Consider the following 25,401-nt stretch of genomic DNA (forward strand, 5'->3'; position numbering starts at 1 on the left):
ACAACGCTGAGACAGCTGAGCTTTGTTTTCCTTCCCTAGTGTCTCTCTGCTTTGGCATCTGCTCATCGACTGGGAGTAAAACGCCCATCAAGGTGGCATGTTCCAAATTCCCTGTCTCTGAGCGAACCCCAAGCATCACCTAAAATCAGGGATTCGGAAAGGAGGCAAAGGACCTCAGGCTCCCTTTCTCTTTCCAGTTCATCTCCCCCCTCCTTGTTTCCCCCCACACACATTGCAAGATCTGAAGTTTCACTTAATCCACAGCATTTTTTAATGACTGGTTATCAGTCGTGTAAAATATGAGAAAAAAGCACCAATCAGTGTAAGATCTCAGCCCCCTTCCCCACCATACAGCAAGTTTGGAGCCCGTCTGCAGCAGCCGCCTCCTTCGGCGGGTTCCCACGCTGAGGTGGGCTTTTTTATTTGAGAACCAACGCCGCCGAGAAACGGGGCTAATTGCACAGCATTTGAATCATCGAGGATCCCCGTTTCAAGAGCCGCGGGAGGTGTGAACCAACTTCACAGGCTGTGCTGGTTCCCGGCGAGCCCTGGGCTTTCCCACCCGCGTGCCGGTCTTCCTGAGAACAACCAGCAGGTTCAGGGCCCGGGCAGCCAGAGCAGTGGGGACGCCCTCCCTGCTCCCTGGCTTCAGGTCTGTTGCACGGGACACCAGTGATTCCCTCAGGGATGTCCGGAGCGCTGGTCCTGCCCGGCCACCAGTTGCAGAAAGTGCTCGGAGCAAGCAGTTGGTTTGCCGGCTTTCCGTCCAGGGGCAGAGGCCTGTGGGCCCTTCCTCCTCACCGCAGAGGCTCCCGTCACGCTCGGACGTTTAACTGACAACGGGAGCACGCCGAGTGGCAGGAGGACAGCATCCTCATTCCTTCAGGCCAGTCCACAGCGTCCCCCCGAGGCCACTGAGCCGTGGGTTTTCCCAAAGAACTGACCACCCCACAGGGAGATCGTCTCTTCAAGAAGGTCACCCTCAGTGAACCCCTCCCCTCGGGCCGGGCCCCTCCTGGCGGCAAAATCACCCTCCCCTTTTGGGCCTGTCTTCTCCGTGTCTCCACCTCACCCCTAAAGGCACCCAGCTGATGAAGTCCTTCCATACCCCACCAAGGCCAACTGTGGCTTTAAAATGCAAATGAACTGAGATCACAAAATAATACCCGAACAGACACTGGAGCTCTCAGCTCAGGGGGTGAGAGGGGAGCCCCAGCAGGAGTCAGGGTGCTTCTTGAGATTTCGTGGTGTCTGCTGGAGCAGTCTGCATTCCCTGCAGGGTGTCCGCGGCACACGGAGCCTCTACTGAACATGCTCTGACTCCGCCCGCCAGGTGGCCACCAGGTAAACATGCAGTCATGTAGCTCACTGGGTCCCCAAAGAAATTACCTTGAAATTAGTGCACTTTGCCATGGCAACACAGCAAGATGACACAGCGTGACATGTCCAAGGCTTTTCAGGTTGAGCTTGCCTGCCTTTGTCTGATTGAGTGGGTTTTGGAGTCTAAATGTCAGTATTTCGCATGCCGCTGACCCTCCCCCTCCCCAGTGGAGCCGGCTGGGCAGGTGCGGGGACTGCCCCACGGAGCCAGGGGGAGCCGGGTCAGCTGATTACTCTCTCTGACCCAGGGCACGTTTTGTCAGGTAAAGCAGAGAACTGCCACGTGGTACCTGTGAAATGGGACGTGAAAAGCCTTACGCAGCTTTGCACACAGCTGTTGCTCAGTATGTGCTTCCTGCTTTCCTGCCCAGGTCCGATCGGGAGACAAACCACGCAGTAGGGGAAATGGGGGGAGGTAGGTGTAAGAATTAACTGTGATGAACGAAACTAGGACCTAAGGAAGCCTCTGGGGGCCTCCTAGGGGCACCCCTGAGAGGGGCGGACCCACGCGAGGTCCACAGGAGGGTGGCAGTGGTTCTGCCACCAGAGGGGTTACGGGGGGCCAGGCTAGGGTTGCGGGGCCAGCAAAAGGCTGCCCTTCGGGGTGCAGGTGGGGACGCAGGAGCTCAGCAGCTGTGTATGCATGTGTGTGAGCACATGTGGGTGTGTGCACACATTTGTGTGCATGTGTGTGTTCATGCACAGTGGAAGGCAGGAGGCCTTTGGAGCTTGTGGGCCTCGTGGGGGCTGCACCGGGCTCGGATCACAGGCAGGCTCCACAGGATGTCCTCGCACTCCAGGCAGACCCCCTGCTGCCCTCCCTCCTTCAGGCTGGCACTGGAAATTTCCAGAAGCCCCTTCTTCCTACAGGGTCCCTCTAGTGCCCTCTACTGAGAAAGCTTAACCCTGCTCACTTCAGAAGAGAGGAGGAATTCGTGCTTGTTGTAGAGCATCTATCCAAGAGCGCGGGTGGGGCCAGGAGGCGGTCACCCGATTGTTGACCCAGACCCGCATCCCAGGTCTGTGGGGGGGAGGAGCCTGTTTCAGGGGTGGGCCTGTGTGGGGAGGCCACAGGACAGCAGGGCTTCCTTCCCGACTGGGCGCTCCCGGAGAGCAGGGCCGACTCAGCACCTGGGGACGTCCCCACTTGGACCTGGGAGGCAGGAAGAGTGGAGCAAGGTGAGAGTTGTATCCGAGAAAGGATCTGGGAGAAGTGGGCGCCTCGTCGTGTTTTGGTTGCACAGTTTTCGTTTTTGTCTTTTTAATTTCCTGTATTATTTTTCTGCTGCTGTGACAAAGTACCACAAACTTAGAGGCTGAAAACATCACCAGTTTGTTTTACGTTCCAGAGGCCGGGCATCCGAAGTCAGCACCGCCATGCTGATGCCCAGGTGTCCGCGAGGCGGCTCCTCACGAGGCTCCGAGAGGAGCAGCACCTGGGCCCCGCCTTTTGCGGCATCTCCCGGGCACCTGTGTTCGCAGCTCTGCCCAGTCCAGGCAGGAAGATCTCCTTGTCACCAGAGCCTTAATTCAGTCACCTGGCACCGGCAATGGCCCTGGCCCAGAGCTGCTTGGCCCTTCCCAACATCCCTTGCACTTGAACTCAGCCTTTCCCCACAATCCCACTCCCCGCCTTGGGCCCTAAGCGGGAAGCAGCTGGAGACAGAAAGTAAGGAGCATGGATTCTCAGCCTTGTGGAAGGAAACGGGGGACCGGACTCCCGGTTTCTCTCAGCTGGTCCTCCGTGGCACAGCCTCCCTCTCTGGGCGTCTCCTCCGGCAGGAGGGCATCCTCCTCTCGGCCGTCCTCCACCTTTGCGGTGCTCTTCGTTGTCCTGGTTACAAAAGGGTTCCCTAACTGAACAGGCAGTTTGGACTAGAATTGTGTTATTGTTGCCCATTTAGATTCTTGTTCGGTTTTTTTAATTCCCCGACCTCACAGAGGAGTGAAGACTTGGCAGTGACTGGGATATATACAGAAAACCAGGCAGGATCCCGGGTATGTCAGATCGCAGCACCCAGGTACAAAAACTGTTGCTGCAAAAAAATGTGATAGTCCCTGGCTGGTGTGGCTCAGTGGATTGAGTGCTGGCCTGAGAACCAGAGGATCAAGGTTTGATTCCCAGTCAGGGCACATGCCTGGGTTGCGGGCCAGTTCCCAGCACAGGGTGCATGAAAGGCAACCGTACATTAATATTTCTCTCCCTCTCTCCTTCCCTTCCCCTCTAAAGATGAATAAGTAAAACCTTTTTTAAAGGTTTTTTTAAAATGTGGTAAGAATAAAGGGACATTTTAGCCTTTGGTTCACCACCTGCATAAAGGGGGGAAGGGGAAGAGCTGAAAGCAGCCTGTGGAGACCAACTAGAAATTTTATTTTACCCTGAGCTCAGCATAGATGATAGAAAACAGCCTCCAAAGGCCAAGCCCATCTGGCCTGGATCTGTGGGGACAGTTCCGGACAGAGAGGAATTCCCTCCCACCTTGCAGGCCGGGCTGCATCTGAGGGCCGATCTCAGGGATGTGCCTGCTGCGGGAAGACCTCACTCACGACTGTGTTTCTACTGAGGAGCCACTCTGTGCTCAGCCCTGCGCTGGGCCCAGAGTCCACACACAGACACTGAGGTTTCTGGACAAGAAATCTCAAAGTCCACACACAGACATTCGATATTTTTTAAAGAAGGTGGGCTATACTCACAGAAGGAGCGCCGACCGTTCATTTTGAATGATGCTGGAGTTGCGTATGTACTGGCACAAAAGGAGTTTCCAGTACATCACTAAATAACGAAAAGTAAATGCAAAGCTGTGTGGGTAGTTGGGCGCCATCCGAAGTTGAAAGAATGCATGTTAGAAAGTTAACATTAATAATCACCAGCTGTTTTTTCCTGCAGATCTCTATTATCTTTCCATAATGAACATACATTGTTTGTATCATTTTAAGTCATTTAACACAATAGATTTAATTACAAGGAGTACTTAGTGGGAGGTCATCACTTTGAAACTTTGTAGAATTGTCTATTAGTGAAATTTGCTTTTCGCCGTTAGTTTTTTGACCACAAGTAATATTAGAAACGGATGGAGGGACAGCAGCAGTTACCCAGGAGTGCCACTAGATGGAGCCAAAGCAGCTCCTACAAATTAGCAGCAAAAACTCAGTCGCTTTTGCTCCAGAGAAACAACTTTATGAGATTTCAAATATTTAAGATTCTCTGGCCAGAGTAAGTGCTTTGTTAATGATGCACTGGAAATTATTTTTTTAACTCTTCAATTATAGCCAAACATGCCCATGTTTGCTTTAAAGGTGCTTTCGGACTTTTGTTATAGTATCACCAGATACCCAGGCACAAAAACTCAGAGCTCTGCAGGTCAGAAACCCCCCCCCCCCCCGCCATTCCTGAGAGGTGACGGGTGGCTCTTTGACTCCTCACCTTGACTTTCCCGTTGACTCTAGGTTTCTAGTGAACAGTGTCAAGATCCAGGCGTGGGTGGCCATTCATGATGAAGATCACTCCTCAGAGCAGCTGGTTCTCAGTGTGGGCGGGAGATGAGCTCCCTTTCTCTCACTCTTTCCTGCCGCCCCCTGTCCCCAGGGAGGTGGCGGCCTTCCTGCATCTTTGCCCACCTTGGCCTTGGCCCTCGCAAGCCGGGACCTGGGAGTGCATCTGGTTCCTGGAGTCTGCACTGCCGGCTTCAGCAAGAAGCTCCTTGTACACAGTTCTCTCCAGAAAACCCACGCTGGGCAGTGGTGCGGGGGTTCCTTCGTGCACACCCTTCCTGAGGCTCACCCCCGCAGGGGCAGGCTCCCCTGCTTGGTGAGCCGGACTGGGTCGGTTTGGGGGTCAGTGAAGGCAGGAAGGCCTGTAGGGCACACAGAGGGCAAGTCCGTCCTTGTCCTCCTCTGGGGGAGCCCCGTTGGCACTTCACTTGTGGGGAAGAACTAGTCAGACATGCGCGTCGCTCCCGCAGCTGCTCGCGTGGGCCGTTCCCACAGGCGTCCTCCTCCCTCCTTGGCTCGCGAAGACAGCTCTGACTCGGGGGGTGTCTCTGCCCCTTCTGCCTGCAATGCCCCTGCCCTGAGGCAGAAAGGAGAAAGTACCCTCATTTTGATAAGTTAGAAATCTGTACTTTTACCCAACCCACACCTCAGCGTTTGAATATATATATATTCGTACGTAAAACATACACTCATATGTATATTTGAATATATGTATATATGCTCTGAAGATTAACATTGGTCTATATGCTGACACTACAAAAGGGTGCAGAAAACAGCAGGAGGAGGTTCCTAAACAAAATTCACAGTTCGAGAGGTAGCCTTTACTGTCCCAGAGGTCAGCCCTGGAGACAGGGTTGAGCAGAGTTTAGCCCCATGGAATGAGCAAGCATCTCAGTCCAGCAGGCAAGTACCCACAGAAAGTGGGCATAAACTGGGGGACGGTTCGTAAGGAGCCTTCGCTCACCAAGTTCACCCTGTTTTCAAGTAGCCATGGCAAAGGAACAGTCGGGCTGCCCGCTTCCTTGGCCGGGACTCAGAGTCTCACTGATGAAATGGGATACCCCGAAACCAAGGTTCCGGAAGTGATGTCATCCCCGCCCCCAGAGAACATGATCCCAGGACGGGACATCCTTCTAAAAGTGCCTCTTGTTTTCTTCCCGCAGCTGGACCACTACCCTTCCGTGAGTTACCACCTGCCAAGCTCGTCTGACACGCTGTTCAACTCCCCCAAGGCACTCTTCCTGGGGAAAGTCATAGGTGAGAACCTGGGGCAGATGGCTCGCGCCCTGCCCTCCACAGCTGCTCGTGCAATCACCCTGGAAGCGGCTGTGGCTGGCGGTTGGGGCATCGGAGCCACGGACGGACGGGGTGGGAAGCAGTGTTGTTACTTGGTGTGTGGCGCGAACTAAAAGCTCAAGTGAAGGCCGGTGTCTGCTCCTGGCGGCTTTAGGTGGAAGTGGCTCGTTGGTTTGGTTAAGTTTTTCTTACTCTAAGCATGTCAACCCCGTCCTTTCTTCCCGTCACTCCGGAGAAGAGCTCGCCTGATGCTCTTTGCAGATTAGAAGGCCAGTGGGAATCGGGAAGTCACGACAGAACAGCCCCTTGTGTGTGACTGGTTTTATGAGTCATCCTCGCCCTTCTCTTTACGGTCAGTCAGTGCGATCTAGACTGAAATATTGATATGATCGATGAGGTAGTTTTCATGGTTGAGGTAAAGCCAGTGGACTTCTTTCTTCTCTTTCATACTATGAGACGTGTGTTGTGAACTCGAGGTGGAAACACTGTGATGGTGGGGGAGGGGGTGGCTCTGTGTCCACGGGGCCGGGAGGGGCAGACCAGGGAGTGGCAGACGCGGGCTGCAGTGAGAGTGACGACAGCGTGCAACCCCGTGGGACTGGCTGCAGCCGAGCTCCCCTGTGAGCGCTTTCAGTGTGTGAATTCCCTTAATGTCCGTAGCAGTTTCTTGACATAATCAAGATTATTATCTCCAGTTTACAGACAGCAAAACCAAGGCACGGTGAGGTTAAATAACTTGCCCAAGGCCTTCTCCTTAATAGGTGGAACCCAAACTTGAACCCAGGCCGTCGGTACCTCCATCTGTGCTGCTGTGCTTTCCTCTCTGTGATGGTTGAGTTAGAAATGAAAAGAGAAAAAAAAACAGAAAAGGAAGACTTTGGCAGAGAAGGTTGACCAGTTGAGGGATAAGCCCTATGCTTCATGCCAGAGAGAGGCCAAGAGCAAACAGTTCTCCCGGACTTAGAACCAGACACACACCAGGCAAGACAGCAGGCAGGCGGAGCTGTACATGAGGACAGGAGGGACTTGGGGGGGGGGAGGGCAGGAGCTCAGTCAGTGGCTGGAAGCAGGAAAGGAATGCCGGCTGAACCTCACTGACCACCTGCCAGGCTCTAGGCATCGTGCTAAACATTTCACACGTGTAAGGGCGAAAACCAAATGCCACGACAGTCCAATGAAGCCAGACCTACGATTATTGTCCTCAGTTGACAGACGAGGAAACAAGCAGAGGGAGGTCAATGTCAGAGTTACTCAACTTTGTTGCGAAGTTGCGAGTTGCGGAGCTAGGTCTCTGTGACCGGAGTCCACGGTCTTAGGCTGGTCCTTAAGGGTCAGGTTCCCGAAGGGCTGCAGCTTAAAGTCAAGTGGTGTCATTAATTAGCAACAGGAAGTAGCTGTTCAGGGCAACAGAGGCCTGGCTTCAGGAGAACTACAGCCTGAGGCCGTGGCGAGTGTCCACATGCTGCTGACATACGCATCCCCCGAGTTCAGTCAAGAATTCTTGAAAATGTGGAGGTCATCTTCGTGGCCATAACAACCCCATCCAGCTCTACACTGCGATGCTAGGAGATTCATGAAGGTATTTCCCTATGACTTTCCTACAGTGGCACCCACTGCTAGCATACCTGAGACAATGGACTGTTGCTTCAGGGAGGTCACAGAGTCAAGGCCGACAGCAGAACGAGGGGACTGCTGGGTGCCCTCACTGTCGGTGACACCCTCTGGTTCATCACTGTGTCAGAGCGTGGGATGGAATTCATACTTCAGCAAAAGTACAACATGCGATGAGGCCTGGACCTTCAAGGCCCTGAGCGAGTAACATCAGAAGGGCAGTGCCCTGGGTGTCACAGAGCTCCCCGTGCTGGGAAGCTGTGCCAGGCAGAAGGCACAGCTGCAGCCTCAGATGTAGGAGTGCGAGAACACCCAGGGTTTTCTGCGCACACGCTCACTCTCTGTGCCTGGGGCAACGCGTCCCGTGAAGACACGCAAGCCTGTGAGGAGGTCCTCGGTCCTCATGCACATGAGAGTGAGTTGGTGTGCTGCTCTGGGTCCTTAGGCAGTGACACCCAGCAGCGACCAATGCCTGCACCAGCCCACGGGCTCCCTGCAGACCACGACAGGTGTCCTGTGGTCCCACCGCCTGCTAACGGAGCCAGTCGGTAGCGCTGACTCACTGCAGAACGAAAGGAAGGGAGGCTAGAGGAATCCATCGTAGAGGCACGGTGCCAAGGGGGAGGCTGCGGAGCGTGGGGCTGACACGGGCACGGCCGGGGGGAGGTCTGCACACGCACGGACCTCGTGGTCCGGGTTTTCTAAAGCGGGTGTCTGGTCATCGCAGAGCAGAGAGAATGTAGGCTCTGGAGTCCAGCAGAACAGTGTCTGGGCTGCTGTGGCAGAGTGCCACCACTGGGGGGCTCAGAGAGCAGAAAGTGACTGCCCGCAGCCTCCAGGTCAAGGGGCCCTGGACCTGGTGTCTGGTGGGGAACTGCTTCACAGACAGCTGTCTTCTCATTGCACGCCCACACGGAGGAGTCGGGGAGGGAGCTCGCTCACCAGGAGGACACTAATTTCACTCACGAGAGCTCCACCCTCGTGATAGAATCACCTCCCACAGCCCCATGGCCAGTGTCATCCCACCGGGGGTTAGGGTTTCACCCTGTGGGTTTGGGGGAGGCGCAGACATTCAGACCACACCAGCCAGTGATACTTGAGCCAGGCCCTGCCTCTCGTTAGCACGGAACCCTGGGTGCATCACCTGAACCTCCCGGAGCCTGGGTTCTCTGAGGGCACCGACGCCTGCTTGCAGCTCTTCTCTCTCCGAGGAGGAGTGTTGTTTTCCTTATTTTAAAGTAGTCCATTTGCAGACTCACTTAGGATGTGTGCTGTAGAGCCTAGCATACAGTAAGTGCTCGAAAAATATTTGGGGACCAAATGCATTATTCTTTCAGTAGTACGCTGATAACGTCTTAGGACGTGCCCAACACAGTGTCTATTGCATAAATGAAGAAGATAATGAGCTCATGTCGATGCAGGCTCTGAGCCAGCCCTGTGTGCGTGGTGAGAATAGCATTCCTACAACCCTCACAGCGCTGCCCCACACCACTGCCACCCTCGCTGTACAGAAGACGGGACCGAGACTTGGAGAGCTGAAGCTGTTCTCCTGAGGCAGCACCCTCAGCCCTGGGGGTCACGTAGGTCTCTGTTGGGGGTGGGGCTGTCCTGTCCACTGTAGGATGTTCGGCAGCATCCATGGCCTGTGCCCACTAGGTACAAGTTGCCTCCTCCCCCAGGTTGTGACAACCCAGACATCTCCATCCGCTGCCAGATGTTCCCCAGGGGGCCACCACCCCCCACAGGGTATCATCGGTAGAGTTGGGATTCGGAAGGAGAGACCTGGGATACCAAGAGCTAGGCCCTGCTTCCTAGTAACTCCCGCCTCTTTCAGAGCCACGGAGAAGCTAGGAAGAGATCTGCCTCCCTGGAGATAAATCCTGCCCCTGCGGTCCCAGTGAGGACCGCAGGAGGACCTCGGAAGTCCTGCGGGTGCCTGGGGAGGCGTGGCCACCTACTTAAGCCAGCATTTCTTCAAGTGGGATCATGCGGCAGGCATAGGACTAGTGAGAAGCATCTTTACGTTTCCCTTTGAAAGTGAGCTGCATGTCAGTGAGAAACAACCAATATGCGTTTGCCAGCCCCGTGACTGTTGGTCTGTAAAGACAGATCGAACCCCAAACAGCTGTCTCGGTGCTCCGGTGAGCTCCGCCGCCCCTAGAGACCGATACCCCCGCGTTGTCATCTAGCTGGGCCAGCAGCTGATCAGAAACTGATCTCAGGAAAGGAGAGGAGGTGGATCTAAATAAATAATATGCCTTCACTTGAGTTCTTTGATGAGCCCGGCTTGAAAAAGGACACATGAAAAGGATGGGAGAAAAGACACCATGTCAAGGACAAGCCTGATCTTTGTAAAGGGAATAAAGAGAATTTATTCTAGAAAGAAAAATGTGATCATTGTCAACAGGCATCGGAGCTTTAGAATGGGCCGTTGCACGTCTGAGTCCGACAAGAAGAGCGTCAAGGCCACTGGCAACGGGCAAAGGAGAAATCTCCCCAGACCTGCGTATGTCTGTTTTTTTTTAAATCCTTCACTAGCTGAGTGATGTACTGACTGTATGTATATGATTTTCAGCAGCAGATGTCATAGGCTTCTGAGAAATCTGTTAAGTCAAGGAAGAGAGACCTAATAGGAGGCCTGAAACGGTCTTCTGTGCTGAAGGGTTTTGTTTTTCCCCAGCATTCCCCCCCCACGCCTTGGTTACAGACACAAATAGAATGTTCATTATGTTTGCACATGACACAGCTGAGAGGCACCGTTTCATAAGCTGGGTGATGGAAAGCACTTCAGAAGCATCCTGACAGGCTAGAGAGAGAGGATAGAAACAATGAGGTTGAGATATAATAGAGATCAACTTAATTCCTGCCCTTAGCCTCCCCTGCTAAATATGTCACATAAGTAGAAGACGGAAGACGCCCGAAATCATGAAGAAGAAGATGCGAGGGGCGGGGCGGGGGTTCGATGCAGAGTCTGATGAGCCGGCATCTATTTTCAGTAGATACAGCACTGAGCTCCGTTCACACAAGAACTGTGTCCAGGGCAGGGATGCGCCCAGACCGCGGCCAGGATGTTGTGGCCCAGCCCGGGCCCAACAACACTTTAAGATGGATGTTAATCTTTGAAGGAGGAGACTAGGTGGGTGAGGACCCATACGGGATATTTATCCCCAAAAAGATAGAAGGTGTGAGAAGAGGATTCATTCTCAATCTTTGACGGCTGCTGCAGGAAGGTGGGACCAGGCCCAAGGGAGACAGTGAGAGGGAGGGTCTCAGTTCCCTGTGAGCAGAGCCCCCCCACCCCCCNCTGCCCTTAGCCTCCCCTGCTAAATATGTCACATAAGTAGAAGACGGAAGACGCCCGAAATCATGAAGAAGAAGATGCGAGGGGCGGGGCGGGGGTTCGATGCAGAGTCTGATGAGCCGGCATCTGTTTTCAGTAGATACAGCACTGAGCTCCGTTCACACGAGAACTGTGTCCAGGGCAGGGATGCGCCCAGACCGCGGCCAGGATGCTGTGGCCCAGCCCGGGCCCAACAACACTTTAAGATGGATGTTAATCTTTGAAGGAGGAGACTAGGTGGGTGAGGACCCATTCGGGATATTTATCCCAAAAAAGATAGAAGGTGTGAGAAGAGGATTCATTCTCAATCTTTGACGGCTGCTGCAGGAAGGTGGGACCAGGCCCAAAGGAGACAGTGGGGGGGGGGGGTCTCAGTTCCCTGTGAGCAGAGCCCCCCCACCCCCCCGCCACCCGGAGAGCTCTCAGAAGGCTGTCTTCCAGCCACGGGCTCCCCAGGGTGGAGAGCGCTCCCCAGAGGCCACCTGGAAACGCGTCCTGGGCTTCGAGCGGTTTTCTGGATTGTTGATACCAGAGGGGACAAAGCCTTGAGACTGATTCAGTAAGATTTGTGATGGGAGTAGTTTTCTGTTCTTAAAAGTGAAAAGTGCAGCACTGAAGTGGAGACGGTTCTGTTCTGTGTGAAAACTACAAGGGTGATTCCATTCGGGGCTTCTGGACCTCGTACCCTTGTGGCTGAGTGTAGGCACAAGCGTGGAAAACCATCAGTGCACACTTCTCATCACGTCTCCGGAAGTCCGGGCTCATTCAGTAGGTAGCTTCCGTTTTCAGGGTTGCAGTGTTCGTTTTCATTGACACTGTGGAAGGTTAAGTCTGAGTCCTCTTTTTATTGGTTTCTTCAAGCTAACTATTCGTACCGTTGTTGCGATTCATAATGATATAACATCATAGTGAAGGAGATCTGTTCCGTAATAAAAAGGCTCTGAGTCCTCTGTGTCCGCGTGAGACGCTGTGCTTGGGGGGAAGTTGAACACTAACTGGTGTGGAGTCACTGCTGCTTACTGACCAGCGCTGTCTGTCAGTGACAGCGTCTAGGGCAGCGGAATCGGGGACATCTACCCATTTGAATTCAATACAGTGTATAATCAGCCTTGGCCTGCGGCTCCGTTCGTTGGAGTGTCATTCGTACTCCAAAAGGTTGCAGGTTTGATTCCCAGTCAAGGCACATACCTAGATTGTGAGTTGGATCCCTGGTTGGGGCGCATATGGGAGGTAACCAGTCAGTCTCTCTCTCTTTCTCGGTCACTCTCTGAAATCAGTAAACATATTCTCGGGTAAAAATAAAAAATAAAAACTTAAATATATATAGTTTATAATTATTATTGGTCCCATATCCTAATAGTTTCCAAACTACCATTATTCAAAGCAACTCTGATGGAAGACATGCCTCTTGGCAGCCGCTATATGATGGGTGTTATGATCTAAAATGTGGGTGCCTGTCTTATGATCTGTCGATAAGAAATTCATCCGGGGCTTTCTGAAACTTTCTGGAACTTTGACAAAGGCTCCCGACCCAGCAGGGATGACACGCTTGTGTCTCCACTCACTGCTGAGGCGCTACAGGTGGAGGGCATGGCATTGCCTGCTGAGTATTGTCAGCCAAGAAGTCAGCAACAGAAAAGACGTGTGCACGTCCTGGGCTAGCACATTTCGTAGCTAAAGCAAGAAGCCCTGGAGTCCTTGTGTCCCTTTGGTGTGGTGATGGGCTAATCAAGACAGCGGCTGTTGCATCAGTGGGGTCCCTCCGTGACCGCCCTGAATGGGGAGCCCTGTGGACTCCGGATGGGGCTCTAGCACAGGAAGGACAAGGCCCGTGCATGTCTGAGCTGCCAGGACTGTGGGGCCGTTGGTTACTGTGGCACAGCCTGGGCTGGCCGGCACACTGGATTGCGGCCGTCACATGTGGGTTTGCCTCCGTATTCTGTTACGTACAAACTGTGTGACTCGGGCCAGTCACCTGGTGTCTCGTGCATTTTGTGTCCTTGTGTGTAAAAGCAATAGTAGTGGTCCCTGCTTCGCGGGACTCAGCGAGCGCCATGTGGAACACACAGCCCAGGTCTGCCACGCAGTGTGTGCGGGACTACGTTGCGGTTTCCGCTCAGTCCTAACTGAGCAGGAGGGCAGTCTTCCCTGGCCACCTGCCGGCATGGTGTGCAGGACACACACAGTTTCTGCCTTTAGCGGCGTGTGTTCCAACCAGAAGCCAGGAGAAGATGGTGGAAAGGCAACTAGGAGCGGGCGGAAACGTGGCCGGGGGTGTGGGAGGTGGCGGTGCAGGACTCTTCAGGAGCAGGACAGAGGGCCTGGACCCAGTGCAGGGACGAGGGCGGGCATGCCACAGAAAGGGACACAGACGCAGGGACCCAGTGGTGCCTTAGGACCCTCGGGCGAGGCCATAGCGGGGGGCGGGGAGCAGGGGGATTTCTCCGTTCTCTGTTGCTACTCACCAATCCCCCCAACACTCGGTGGCTTCTGCACCATTATGTCACACAATTCTGTGGCCTGAATGGACGGCACTTCTGCTTTGTGTGTCTCAGCTGGGGCATCAGGACGACTAAGGGATGGTCCGAAGGGGCCTCAGCCACGTGGTTTCCAAGGAGTTTAGCTGAGGCCATCAGCCAGGAGCCTCAGCTTCCCCTCGGGGACGCCCCACCATGGCAGCAGGGCCCCAAGAAGAATCGTTCTGAAGAGCAGAGGTGCAAGCTGCAGCCCTCGAAGGCCCGGCCCCAGAAGTGGCACCGTCCCTCCAGCCACACGCCAAGGGCCCAGAGCTGGCTCCGGCCCCCATTCTAGGAGAGGGACAGTGGCCCCTGGCCTTCGACGGCTGAGCATAAGGTCACAGCAACAGGAGCAGGTGGAACGAGGGGGTACCGTCACCACCTCCAGAAACACGAGGGGCGATGAGGGAGACTCAGAACCGGAGCCAGCTTCACTTGGGGAGGTTGCAGCCGGGGCAAGTGACCATGAAGCAGCAGGACGCAGGCCCGGACCTAAACAGGCTTCAGAAGCAGGTCCAGGCGTCCCTCTTGGCCAGGACAGTCCCAGTTTCCTTCTGCCAGGACAAAAGCAGTGGCCCAGCAATGCCCACTCTAAAACCGCGACCCCATGTGCAGTGGCAAATTGCATGATCACCTGTGTTGTTTGGGGTCTTCTCCATGGGAGCCCTGAGATCAGGCCTGCAGCCCAGGTCCCAGGAAAGGAGAAGCCTCTGAGGGGGGAGGCCTGGAGATGAGATGAGGCGTGGGGGGAGGGGCGGGTTTGTGTGTGTGCTTGTGTGGGGCAGGTCCCAGGAAGTGTTAGGGGAGTGAGAGCTGAACCAGGGAGAGGAGCGATAGGTTATCAAACCACCAGCCTTCGTGGGCAGTCAGAACGCAGTGCCTCGGGAGCTGTGGGAGCCGGCACGGGGGTGGGGGAGGGGGCCGGAGGCAGCACCTCCTGCAGCCTGGCTGAGGGCTGCTCCCAGAGTCTTAGCTCCCAGCAGTTTGGGCTCGTCCCGGTGTCCCCCACAACCTGCCGCCCAGGCCAGAAGAAAGCACAGGGCACAGGAGCCCACACGCCGGGGCTTGGGGAGGCATATGGCGTCTGCCATGGTACAGGATGTATGTATTGGGTTGGCCAAAAAGTCTGTTAACATTTTTTCTGTGCAATGGCTCTAGTAGTGCTTAGTTGTCTTTAACTTCATTCAAAACAATTTTGTTAGATTGTGTTGTGACAGCTGTCATATCAGCGTGCATTTAAAAAAGACTTACCAACATTGGTGAATTTTTGTGCAGCCATTTTAATATTGAAGATAGAGTAAAATACACAATATTTTTGGTGTATTCTGCTTTTTACTACTTCAAGAAAGGTAAAAACACAACTGAAATGCAAAAAAAAAAAGATTTATGTCGTGTATGGAGAGGGTGACTGATCGAACATGGAAAGGGAAAAGCCAGAGAACTTGCATGCGTGGCCCATGGACATGAACTAAGGAGGGGTTGCTGGAGGGAATGGGGGTCCTGGACAGAGAGGAACAAAAGGGGAAATCTGGGACAACTGGAATAGCATAATCAATAATAGGTATTTTTATAAAAAGCGGTTTGCAAAATTTTTGTACTGTTAACACTTTGGCCAAATAATTCTTCCCTGTGGGGCTGTCTTAGGCTACTTAGGCCAGGAGCACCCCTGGCCTCTACCCACTAGAAGCCAATAGCGGAAGATAGCCAACCTAGTCAGAATTTCCAAGTAAATAAAATAATTGGTGAAATTGGAAAATGCCTTTTATTTAATGAAAAAAAACCATAATGGAGTCTTTGGCCAGTGCAAGGCAAGTCATGCTAAGGTTTTCACGTTATCCCAGGGGCGAAAGGTGTCGTTAAAGCGTTTGTTAGATCAGGAGAATAACCTGATCAGTCGGCGCGTTGCAAAGATTGCCCCGCCTGCAGAGTGGCGGATGCACACAGAGTGTGCAGCGGGAGAGGCTGCAGGGGGCCCAAGCTGGAGGTGGCTGTGGTGATAAGGAGCTGCGAGCTGTACCGCACGAAGCCACGTGCACGGGCAGAGAAAACGCCGTGTCTCCACCTGCCTGCGATGGTCCGGCGTCCCCCGTGGGCAGCAAGGGCAGAGGAACATGCAGGCTGGCTGACCACTGAGTCCGACATGATCACTCCGTCAACCGCTTCTGGTCCTGCTCTGTCCGTCTCAAATAAATGATCAGTCTCTCAGCTGGCCGTCCCTGACCTCTGCCTCCTCCTTTGATAGAACGGTCACAAGAGTGTAGGTTACAGAGGGGAGGGGCCGGGGGATGCTGCAGCCTCGGGGCTCTGTTGACATCATCACGGGGAGGGACCTGGACACACGCTGGCCCGTGACTGTGCATGGCCTGCTGCCAGCCCAGGGTCCTGTGTCCGCCTGTTCACGGGGCGCTCTTGGCCTTGGGCAGTAAAGTCTGTGGCTGATGAACATATCATCCCTCTTCAACATAGGCAGTGCTCCAGGGGCACCTGCCATCTTTGCTTCCTTCTGCCCCTCGGCTGTCACTGGAGATGGGGCCCCTCCCCTCCCCAGGGCAGACGTCAGCACCCCAAAGCAGCCCCATGGGAGATGCATTGGCTTCCTGTCCAGGCCACTCCTCACAGGAAAGAGGCCAGGGAGGCCAAAGGGGGCGTCTGCTTCCTGCCCCGTCTCCCCTCCGCCTTGTTCCCACCAAGGCTGGCCCGGCCCCTGTCTGTGCGGCAGCCCACGTGGCAGTCTCCTCCCTGAGCCCCGGTCTGGGAACAGGGCATGTGCCCTGGCCTCGATCCTCCCTCGCCCTCCCCACACCGCCCGGCTCTTGGGCCACAGCTGAGCTCTTCTCTCCCTGTGTGTTTCTTCTTCTGCACGTAATCCTCTTGGAGTTTTTTAAACAAGAAAAGGAAAAAGCTTTGTTTTAGCTTCCTGTGTCAGGTAGCTATGGACCAAAAGGAAAAAAGAAGTGCTGTGTAACAAACAGTCCCAAAACTCAGGAGGTTAAAATGACAGTCATGTTTTTCCTCACTAATCTGTGTGTCAGTTAGGGGCCAAGCGGCTCTGGCCCCCCGTCCTCTCCCTCCTGGGGCCCTAGAGGCAGCAGCTGCGGCACCAAGAGGCAAGCCCGGCCTTGGGAGAACTTTCCAAGCCTGTGGTCCTGTCTTACCCACTGAGGTGCTGTTGTCCAGAGTAAGTCCCGTGGCCCAATGAAGAGTCAAGAGGGAGACAGATTCTGCAGGGCAACGTGAAGAAGGGGGGGGGGGAGCAGGGAGCTGGGGACATGACCGCAATCAGCTACACTCCCCATTGTCATCACAGCCCCCTGCACCGGCAAGGGCCTGGTGTCTTCCCTATGTTAGCTGGAAGGCTGGGTGCCGTCACACATCACAGGAAAACTGCAACCCACTTCGTCCTTGGCAGGTTAAGAGGTGTGAGCAAAGGAGTTCGGGGGAATCACTAATTCTTTCGAAAGAACAGAGTGTTTAACTATAGCGGTGAAAGGGCCAGGACAGTGACCAAACCAGGAAGAGTCCCTGCCCCTGTGGGGCCTGCGTTCTCCCGGGCGAGGAGGACAGCGTGACTGCAGGCAGTCAGGCGAGCCAGTAATGAAGGCAAAACAGAGGGCCCCACGGGGCAGAGGGTAAGCGAGGGGTCAGTACGCGGGCACTGTGGGGAAAGGGGGGCAGGGAGGTGGGACAGCAATGCACAGGCTGGGGGCTGGGGGAGGGGCACACTCGGCTTGCCCAGGGAACAAGGGGCAGGAAAGCCAGCGTGGCAGGAGCACAGTGGGGGCCCCACGGGGCGCAGGAGATGGGCGAAGGCAGAGGCCTAGCCAGCTGCCAGAGGGCACATGTGGGGGAGAGTCCACTGGAAGGGGTCCCCCTTTTATCCTAAGTGCAGTGACAGCGGCAGAAGGCCTTGAGGCAGAAGGCCTCGATCCAACCTGGGTATCAGGAGTGCGGTCCGCTGCTGTCGGCCATGTGAACTGCAGAGGGCTGTGGAGAAGGGGGCCCAGGAGGAGTGCGCCTGCGGTGTCCAGGCAGGAGATGGGGTGGTGGTGGTGCAGCTGGGGAAGCACCTGGAGTAGGAAGGTACTGGAGGAAGAGCCCCTAGTCTGCGGTGACAGACTTACAGGGGGGAAACATGTCAGAGATGATCGCTCAAGTTCAGGGTCTGAATAGCTGGGTAGGTGGTCGTGCTGTTTACCAACCCTGAGCGAGAAGTCGTTTGGGCTGGGGCCGGGGGGCAGGGGGCAGGGGGCAGGGAAATATCAAGACTTCCGTGTGGGACTCGTTCTAGACGGCTGCGCTGACGCCCCGGTCCCATGGTGCGTGTCAGCTTGTGAGTGATTGTCCCTTCTCCCTTCCTTCCCCCCACACCACCCCCTCAGACAGACGGGTGTCTTGGGTTGACTTGAACATGGGTCACTATTACTCAGAAACACTAGCAGGAAAAAGCATACTAATCCATTTCAGACGTGGCTCCACTGCAAAGTAGCGCAGGCGGTACCTCCGTGCCTCAGACCACTGACTGACAGGAGCGCACTGCGGTGCACAAGCGACTGGGACTGGTCTCTAGGGATTATGCTGATGGCGGGTGGGGGACCAAGTCTCCAAAGTCTACGTGCGGGTGGGAGGGAGGGGGCCAGAGGGGGCCAGTTGGCTTTGGGTGTGAGAGGGCGACATGCGGACTCTCACGGTGTGCGGACTGACCCCGCTCCGGGCTGCGGTGGTGAAGACGCACACCTGCAGCGGGGGCAGATGGCGAGGGTTAAATGCAGGCGCCGACAAGCCCGGAGCCTGAACAGGGTCACTGAGCCATCACAGTCTCCCTGCCCTAATTGTGACCTTGGACGATAGTTTTGCCAAATGCTTCCTTTGGGGGAAACTGGGCAAAATAAACAAGGGCTCTCTGTATTATTTCTTACAACTGCATGTGGTTTGGCGATGATTTCAATACAAATTTCAGTGTTTAAAAATGTGACCGGAGTAGAAGGCCTAGTCCACGTGGTTCTCTGGAGTCCCGAAATGGTCAGCGTCCACCCGGGGCTGGCACCGCCCACCGCCGCTGCCGGGAGCGGGGGGAGGGGAGCGGGGGGAGGGGGGAGGGGGTGGGGGCGGGGGGAGGGGTGTGAACAGGACTGCGGGCCACATCCTCCCTCGTTCGCTCTGACCCTCCTGCCTCCGCCAGCAGAGGCTGGGAAATGTACAGGAATTAAATATTTATCAGGGAGCTTAGAATTTCATCGTTCTTTTAGAATTGTTATTGAAAGGAATGATTAATATAATGCATTTCTAAAAACAGAGATAGAGGAAGACGTAGCAGACTGGACCGTCTGCTGCCACTCAGGGAGAGCGCCCTCTGGTGGACGGCCGCCTCCTAACAGAAGGGGGCGGCAAAACTGATACCCACACCGAGGGCAGATGGCTCATTGACATTTCTGCTCAGTCGCCTTTGGCTTTATGATAATGATTAAAGAAGTAGTAAAACACTGATGAGAAAGCATATTTAAGTGATCGGTGAGAAGCAATATTCAAACTAAAGAGAAGCAATTATACTTAATGTCTCGTGTCCAAAAGAAAGTTTAACAGTCTTAGTGTCCAAAATCTTCTCAGGCTGAAGGAAATATTCTCTTGTAGAAGGAATTTTCCCAATGAGTTGTGGTTTGACGTTGGCGTCTCATTCTTTTTTAATTACATTAATAACTTTCATCGTGGGAAACCTGATGGGACTTTATCATTATTATTGCTTCCATAGACACATGGGAAGCCGTGAGGAATAATTTCCTCAAGCCACATCCTCTCACGGCTGAGGCAGACGGGGCCCACGGGGGTTTAGTGACTGGCCCAGGGCCACAGAGCAGGTTCCTCAGTGCCCTGTCCAAAGTCACACACTGGCAATGTCACGATAGTCTTACTGGCCTCCCAAGTGGGTCTTTGACAAGCACAAGTAATAACTGCAGCATTAGGCTCTGCACATCCAGGCAAGACAGCTGTAAAAGCAAGTCTTCCCACCAAGTTTTAGCCGGAAAAGAAGGCCCTGTGGCCTGAAGTCTGAGAATGCAGCTGTCCTGCCCGCTGTGGGAGCCCCTGCAGGCTTCCTGCGTGTCCGAGCTGCCGCTTCCTCAGCTGTGAAACAGACAGCCCAAGCCTGGGGAAGATTAACGATGGCGCCGTGGTGTAAAGTCCTGACCACGGTGCCTGGCACATGGTGAGTGCTCAGCACCTCCCTCCTGGGCAGTGTGGTACCATCTGGTCTTTGCTTGCTCAGCAAGGTAGGGTAGCGGGTCCCTCCGAGGTCACCCAGGTGGAATGGGATCGTCTGCTCCTGGGTCTGCGACATCTCACCGTGCACAGAGGTCGGCTGCCTCTCAACACTGCTGCTTTTTTAGGACCCAGGGTGGGAAAATGTGATACGTTTGGAGGGCGGGGGTCTGGGCCCCAAAGATGCTTTGCATGCTCTTGCTCATGGGCTGGAATTCAAATGCTGGGGAACTTGAAGGCTAACACGTCCATTGGCATGAAAGCAAACCAAGTCACCCTTCATTCGAATATTCTGAAGGACGAGACAGAAAAGCACGGTGGAAGGTGGACAGGAGACACAGATCCTCGTCGGTTGGTCAGTGCCGGGGGGGTCCCTCCGCAGCCTGACGGCAGCGCGCACCTTGCAGACCTTCCCAGAGCTGCTGAAGGAAGGATAGAGATGCCGTGGGAAAATAACTGTTTCCTGGGAAGAGTTATTCATCTCTTAAAAATCTGCGGAGCGTGAATAATCCTGCTGTAAGGAAAGGCATTAAATGTTTACCGTGGATATTTCATCTGACTGCAGTGTTTTCTCACAGCAAGCGTGGCGGGGCTCTGAATGCGACAACTTCATGTTCCAAAAATAAGACAGATTGACTCTACAGTCTAAGATTCCCCCCCCACACACACACACACACTTTTAAATGTAACATTAACAACAATGAAGTGTGCATACTTTGAAAAGTTAATCTTCTAGAAGAAACTTCCAATCATTTTTAATTGACAATTCACATTACCTCCCCCAGGTCAATCCATGGTCAGACTACTCTTCTGTCTCTGATGTCCACGAGGAATTAGCATTCAAAGCATAAACTCAGAGGACAAAGCAAAGTCGTGAATCAGAAACAAACGTAATTCCATTTTCCTTTCTCAGTAGAGTCAACTTCATTCACAGAGCGTCCTTCAGCGTCATCCATAGTAACTAGACAGATAAATGAGAAACGCAGTCTGTGAGCTGATGAAACTCACCTCCCAAGGCAACATCCATGTAAATCCCCATCCGGGAGACAAGGGAAGAGGCCCCGAGAGTCTGAGTGACATGTGCCGAGTCACAGAGCAAGGAGATGGTGGGGCCGCAGTTCCGTCTGTCCGTGTGCATTCGCCGGTTCCTTGGCCAAGTGCATTTTGTGTAAGAGATGGGACCCTGGGGTGGGGACGCACTGGCGCCCCCATCAGGCCGGCTGTCCTCATCCACTGTCAGCCAGTGACTGTGCCCGGGCTGTCTGGGACCCTGGCCAGGGACAGCCAGGCACCCGCACCCAGAAGGACCCCGCTTCGGAGTCCGAGCTAACACGGCAAGTGCGGTGGGGGGCAGGGAGGAGGGAGAAGCCCGTCAGTAAGCGCAGGCTGAACACGGATCACACGCATAAACTAGTTTCCATCAGCCTGGTTACTTTTGAAACACCAGATTTTTATGGATTTTTCTTACTGTGAGTCATCTGAACCAAACCCCAAAACGTAAAAAAATCTTTGTTTTTTTTTAATAGTGAAGTTACATCATTTAAAATTCTATCAAACTAATGGCATTAAAAGGTACAAATGGAGTTGTGTTATTAATTGAAAATAAAGTGACCTAGTCTTGAAAATGACTTGCAATTATGCGGCTTAATAGTGTAAAGGTTTGCTTCTGTAGCCTTTTAAAAAAATGAATTGACTATTTTTCAGAGCAGTTTTCAATTTACAGAAAAACTGAGGGGACGCACAGGGAACTCCACACGCCCCCACCCCCTGCCCCGTGTGTGTGTATGGGTTCCACCGTCAGCACCTCGCTGCACCATCCATTCGGTGTTGCACACTTGCCTCCACGTAGTGTGTTTGTCGTGACTGATGGGCAGTAGTGATACGGTGTTAATAGTTAAGGACCATAGTTTGCATTGGGGTTCCTTGTGGGGTCTGTGGATTTTGACAAAGGCAGATGGTGTGTACCCTCCGTGACGGTACCACACAGAGCGGTTTCACAGGCCTAAAAACCCCTCGTCTCCAGCTCCCCTTTCCTCCCCACCCCCAGCCCCAGGCAACCACCGATCTCTCACTGTCTCCATGCTTTTGCCTTTTCGAGAGTGTCATATAGTTGGAATCCTACAGTGCATAGTTACTTCAGGCTGGCTTCTTTCACATAGAAGTAGGCACTTAAGTGTCCTCTGTGTCTTTCTTTGGCTTAAGAGCTCATTCCTTCTTGTCGCTGGATAACGTGGCAGCTTTATTTGGCTGAGGGGGAGAAAGTCAAGAAGCTGAGTTTGAACTGCCATTGTAGGAAAAAAGGTGGAAGTCACAAAGGAAAACAAGTGTTCAGCTTTGCTCCGAATGGTGTGAACCCCACAGCCCTTCGAATGGTTTCCGTCGGCGAGGAGCTGGAGGCCGCCCATCAGGCGTTTTCACTGCGTGCTGCGCGTGCTGTGTTGGCCTGCCTCTTCCTGACTCACACTTACAATCACCGTAACTCCAAAGCAGCTGGTTTTCTTAGACAAAGGAACATCCATCCTCTTTAAGATAGTGCACTACTCTTAAATTATGGAGAAGAGATCACAGTCATGTGGTTTTGCGTATCTCACGGGTCTCTTCAGATCTGTGTTATGCAATCGTCCGTATCTATTTTTGCAAAACGCTGCAGTCTCTCTCACCTTCCTCTCTAAGGTCGGTCAGAGCCGGTTCGTCTGAAGCATCTGCAGAACCTTTCCACCAAGACTGACCACCCTTCGGGGGCCGAGAAATGGCTGGTCGGCCACAGTTCCATTCACTCTAGCGACTGTTTCTTGTGCGACCACTGTATCCTTGAGGTTGGCATAGGGACCCGTTGTTAAACTTCCTCTTCGTTGCATTTTGACTCTTTAATGAGAACAGATTAAAATGTGTTCTTGTGCAACAGAAAGAAAGAAACCCAAGTTTGCATGTTGAAATTTGATCACACGAGAAGAGAGCGGACTCTCTCTCGCACACCCATCTCCCTCTGACAGCTGCAGTCTCCCAAGGTGCAGCGTTTTCACACCCGTTTGTTGAATCTTCAAAAAGTCCAGTTGTGCCCAGGCCCGGGGGGGGGGTGGGCAGCCTGACCTCTGGAGCCATAATGGGGGCGTTTCGAGGAGATGCCAAGGCACTTTCAGGGGAAGGGCGGTTGAGGGGGTAAAGCCTGAGCGAGCAGGGGTGGGCGTGACCCAGAGTCGTGCCTCTGGGCAGCAGTCTGCGCTCTGGTAACAGTGACCTGAATGACAAGAGTGAGCGTCACTGTTGACATGAGGAGACACCGTCTTCAACCCCCGGGGTGAAACAGGGAAGATTTGAAGGGTCCTCTCCTAGAGAACAGGCAAGAGCTACCCAGCTGATGGTCCTTGGCACCCCATAGCTGGCTGTCGTATTTAAGGAGATACACTATGAAATGCATAAAGCTTAACCGTAGCTTTAAAGTTGTCTTTATTATCTTGATTGACTGTAGTGATTTTTAAATAAACCAAACATCAAATCCATTGTTTCAGATATATATATATATATTTATATTTAATTATTATATTGAGTATTACCAACCTTGTATATTATCCTATTTAATCAATGCAACTAACTTTTCTCCAGACATAAGAAGACAGAAGACAAAGAATTGCTTAGTACTTTCTTCATCTTATGAGCTCCAGTTCCATATCACGTTAGCAAATTCGAGGTGGCAAAAGTAAACACACACATCCTTCACAGACATTTGCATCTTTTGTTACTCTGTTGCCATTCTAAGAAATAAGGTTAAGTGAAAAGTATGTTTAGTCACTGGCATTTATATTGTATTTGTTTCATTCTTATAAATTGTCTAAGTATCAAAGATTATATATTCATTAATTAAACCATTTGCCTGAGGTCTTAAACTTAGTAAAGGATTGAGGAATTGCAATTTTTGGTGACATAATTAAACACTTTAAAAGGCCATTATTACTGACCTAGCCAGTTGTCGAGAGGATTGACCCAATACACCAAGGTTGCAGGTTCAATCCCCAGTCAGGGCACTTGCAAGAATCAACCAACAAAGGCATGAATGAGTAAAAAAACAAAATCGCCATTTCTCTCCCTCTCCCTTCCTCTCTCTCCCTATAAAAACGTTTTAATTCCATTATCACCTTTTCATTTAGTTGAATACAATTATGTGTGTGTGTGTGTGTGTGCGCGCGCGCGCACATGTGCGCGTGTGTGTATATATTTTAAATGCTATGAAAACAGCAATGATGTTCTTAACTCAAATGGTGGCTTATTTAACTCACAGAAACGATTTAGGAACCTTAATTTACGAGAAGTTTAACCGTGGCCTGGGGCAGACTGAATCATGCTGATGTTTTCACGTGGGAAACTAACTTGACAAGACGCTGTGTCACCCTCAAGGTTCTTCTTTCATCTTGGCACAAGGCCTGTTCCTCTTATCTTGTAACTATGGTAACAGATGCTGTTTTGTAAATGCAGTTTTCACTGTCCACAGAAGAAACACAAACAGTTTAATTAATTTTTTCCTGCCTTTTACACATTTTTGACAGCTAATCTGGAACAGAAATTCTTAAAGTGCACGCATAATAACAGGACAGTTACTTCCATCAGCTATTTTTTTAAAGTTTTCCTCGAGAAAAAAATTTAAAAAGGAGAGGAACAGGGAGAAAAAGTAGGCAGGGCTGACTTCAGACACTTATGAAACTATCACTGTAAAGAGCAAATATCCTTTCTCTGCAAAATGTGGGGATAAAAGTTTAGATTCAGGAAAACCCCTTTGATACATGAGTACACACAAAAGACAGCGGTTACAGCCCAGGGGTGACAGGGAGGAAGGGGGGAGGGAGGGGCAGCCCCTAAAATGGAAGGGCCTGAGCAAAATATGGGAGCTCAGATCAGCATGAACTCCGTCCAAGCCACAGGCAGTGAGGCCCTTCAGACCACTAGAGACACCGAGAGCCCCAAATGTGCCCCTAAAGTTAGTGAGTTGAGGACAGCCGTCCAAGGCATCAGGCTCTCAGATGAACATTGATGGAGGGCTCCCCCCCCCAAGTGGATATGTCACAGCCACTGGCCACGCAGAGCCTCGCGGTACTTGAACGACTCGGGGTCACTGCCTCCCTGCTGCAGGGCAGACCTCATGCCCTGGAGAGTTGGGGAGCAGGGGCGCCTTAGAGGGGCTGGAAGAACATTTTGTAGCACTTGGGGTTTTGTTCCATGACTGGCGGGGTAGTTTCCTAAGAAGCAGGAGTTTGCTCTGGATTGAATACTGGCAGGAAGCAGGGATCGTTCTGTGACTGGATGTCCTAATGTTTTTTATCTGCAGCATAGTAGGAACCAACCAGGGCTAAAGCTGGGGGGTGGGGCGGGCGGGGGGAGCAGTTACTGGCATTAGGCAGGAAAGGGATATGTCTGTTTATTTTCATAGTTTGGATATTCCTTTTGTCTGTGCAGAGACACGACTATGCAGTGACCTCATCTTTGCCTCACCCGGTCAAGGTCACAGAGCGACCTTGCCCGGTG

At 52.9% G+C, this 25,401-nt stretch overlaps 1 protein-coding gene across 1 annotated transcript in view; it reads left to right on the forward strand.

The window, feature by feature from the left end:
• Positions 1–25,401, forward strand: part of CNTNAP2 (contactin associated protein 2) — a 1,160,842-nt gene that overhangs the window by 1,064,019 nt on the left and 71,422 nt on the right. Inside the window, exon 21 of the mRNA XM_037035585.1 lies at positions 6,036–6,129. Coding sequence (XP_036891480.1) covers positions 6,036–6,129 — 94 coding nt within the window. The remainder of the gene's footprint in view (positions 1–6,035; positions 6,130–25,401) is intronic.

Source organism: Sturnira hondurensis, unplaced genomic scaffold, assembly GCF_014824575.4.
Source record: "Sturnira hondurensis isolate 20B ecotype Veracruz unplaced genomic scaffold, ASM1482457v3 Scaffold0022464, whole genome shotgun sequence".
NCBI lineage: Eukaryota > Metazoa > Chordata > Mammalia > Chiroptera > Phyllostomidae > Sturnira > Sturnira hondurensis.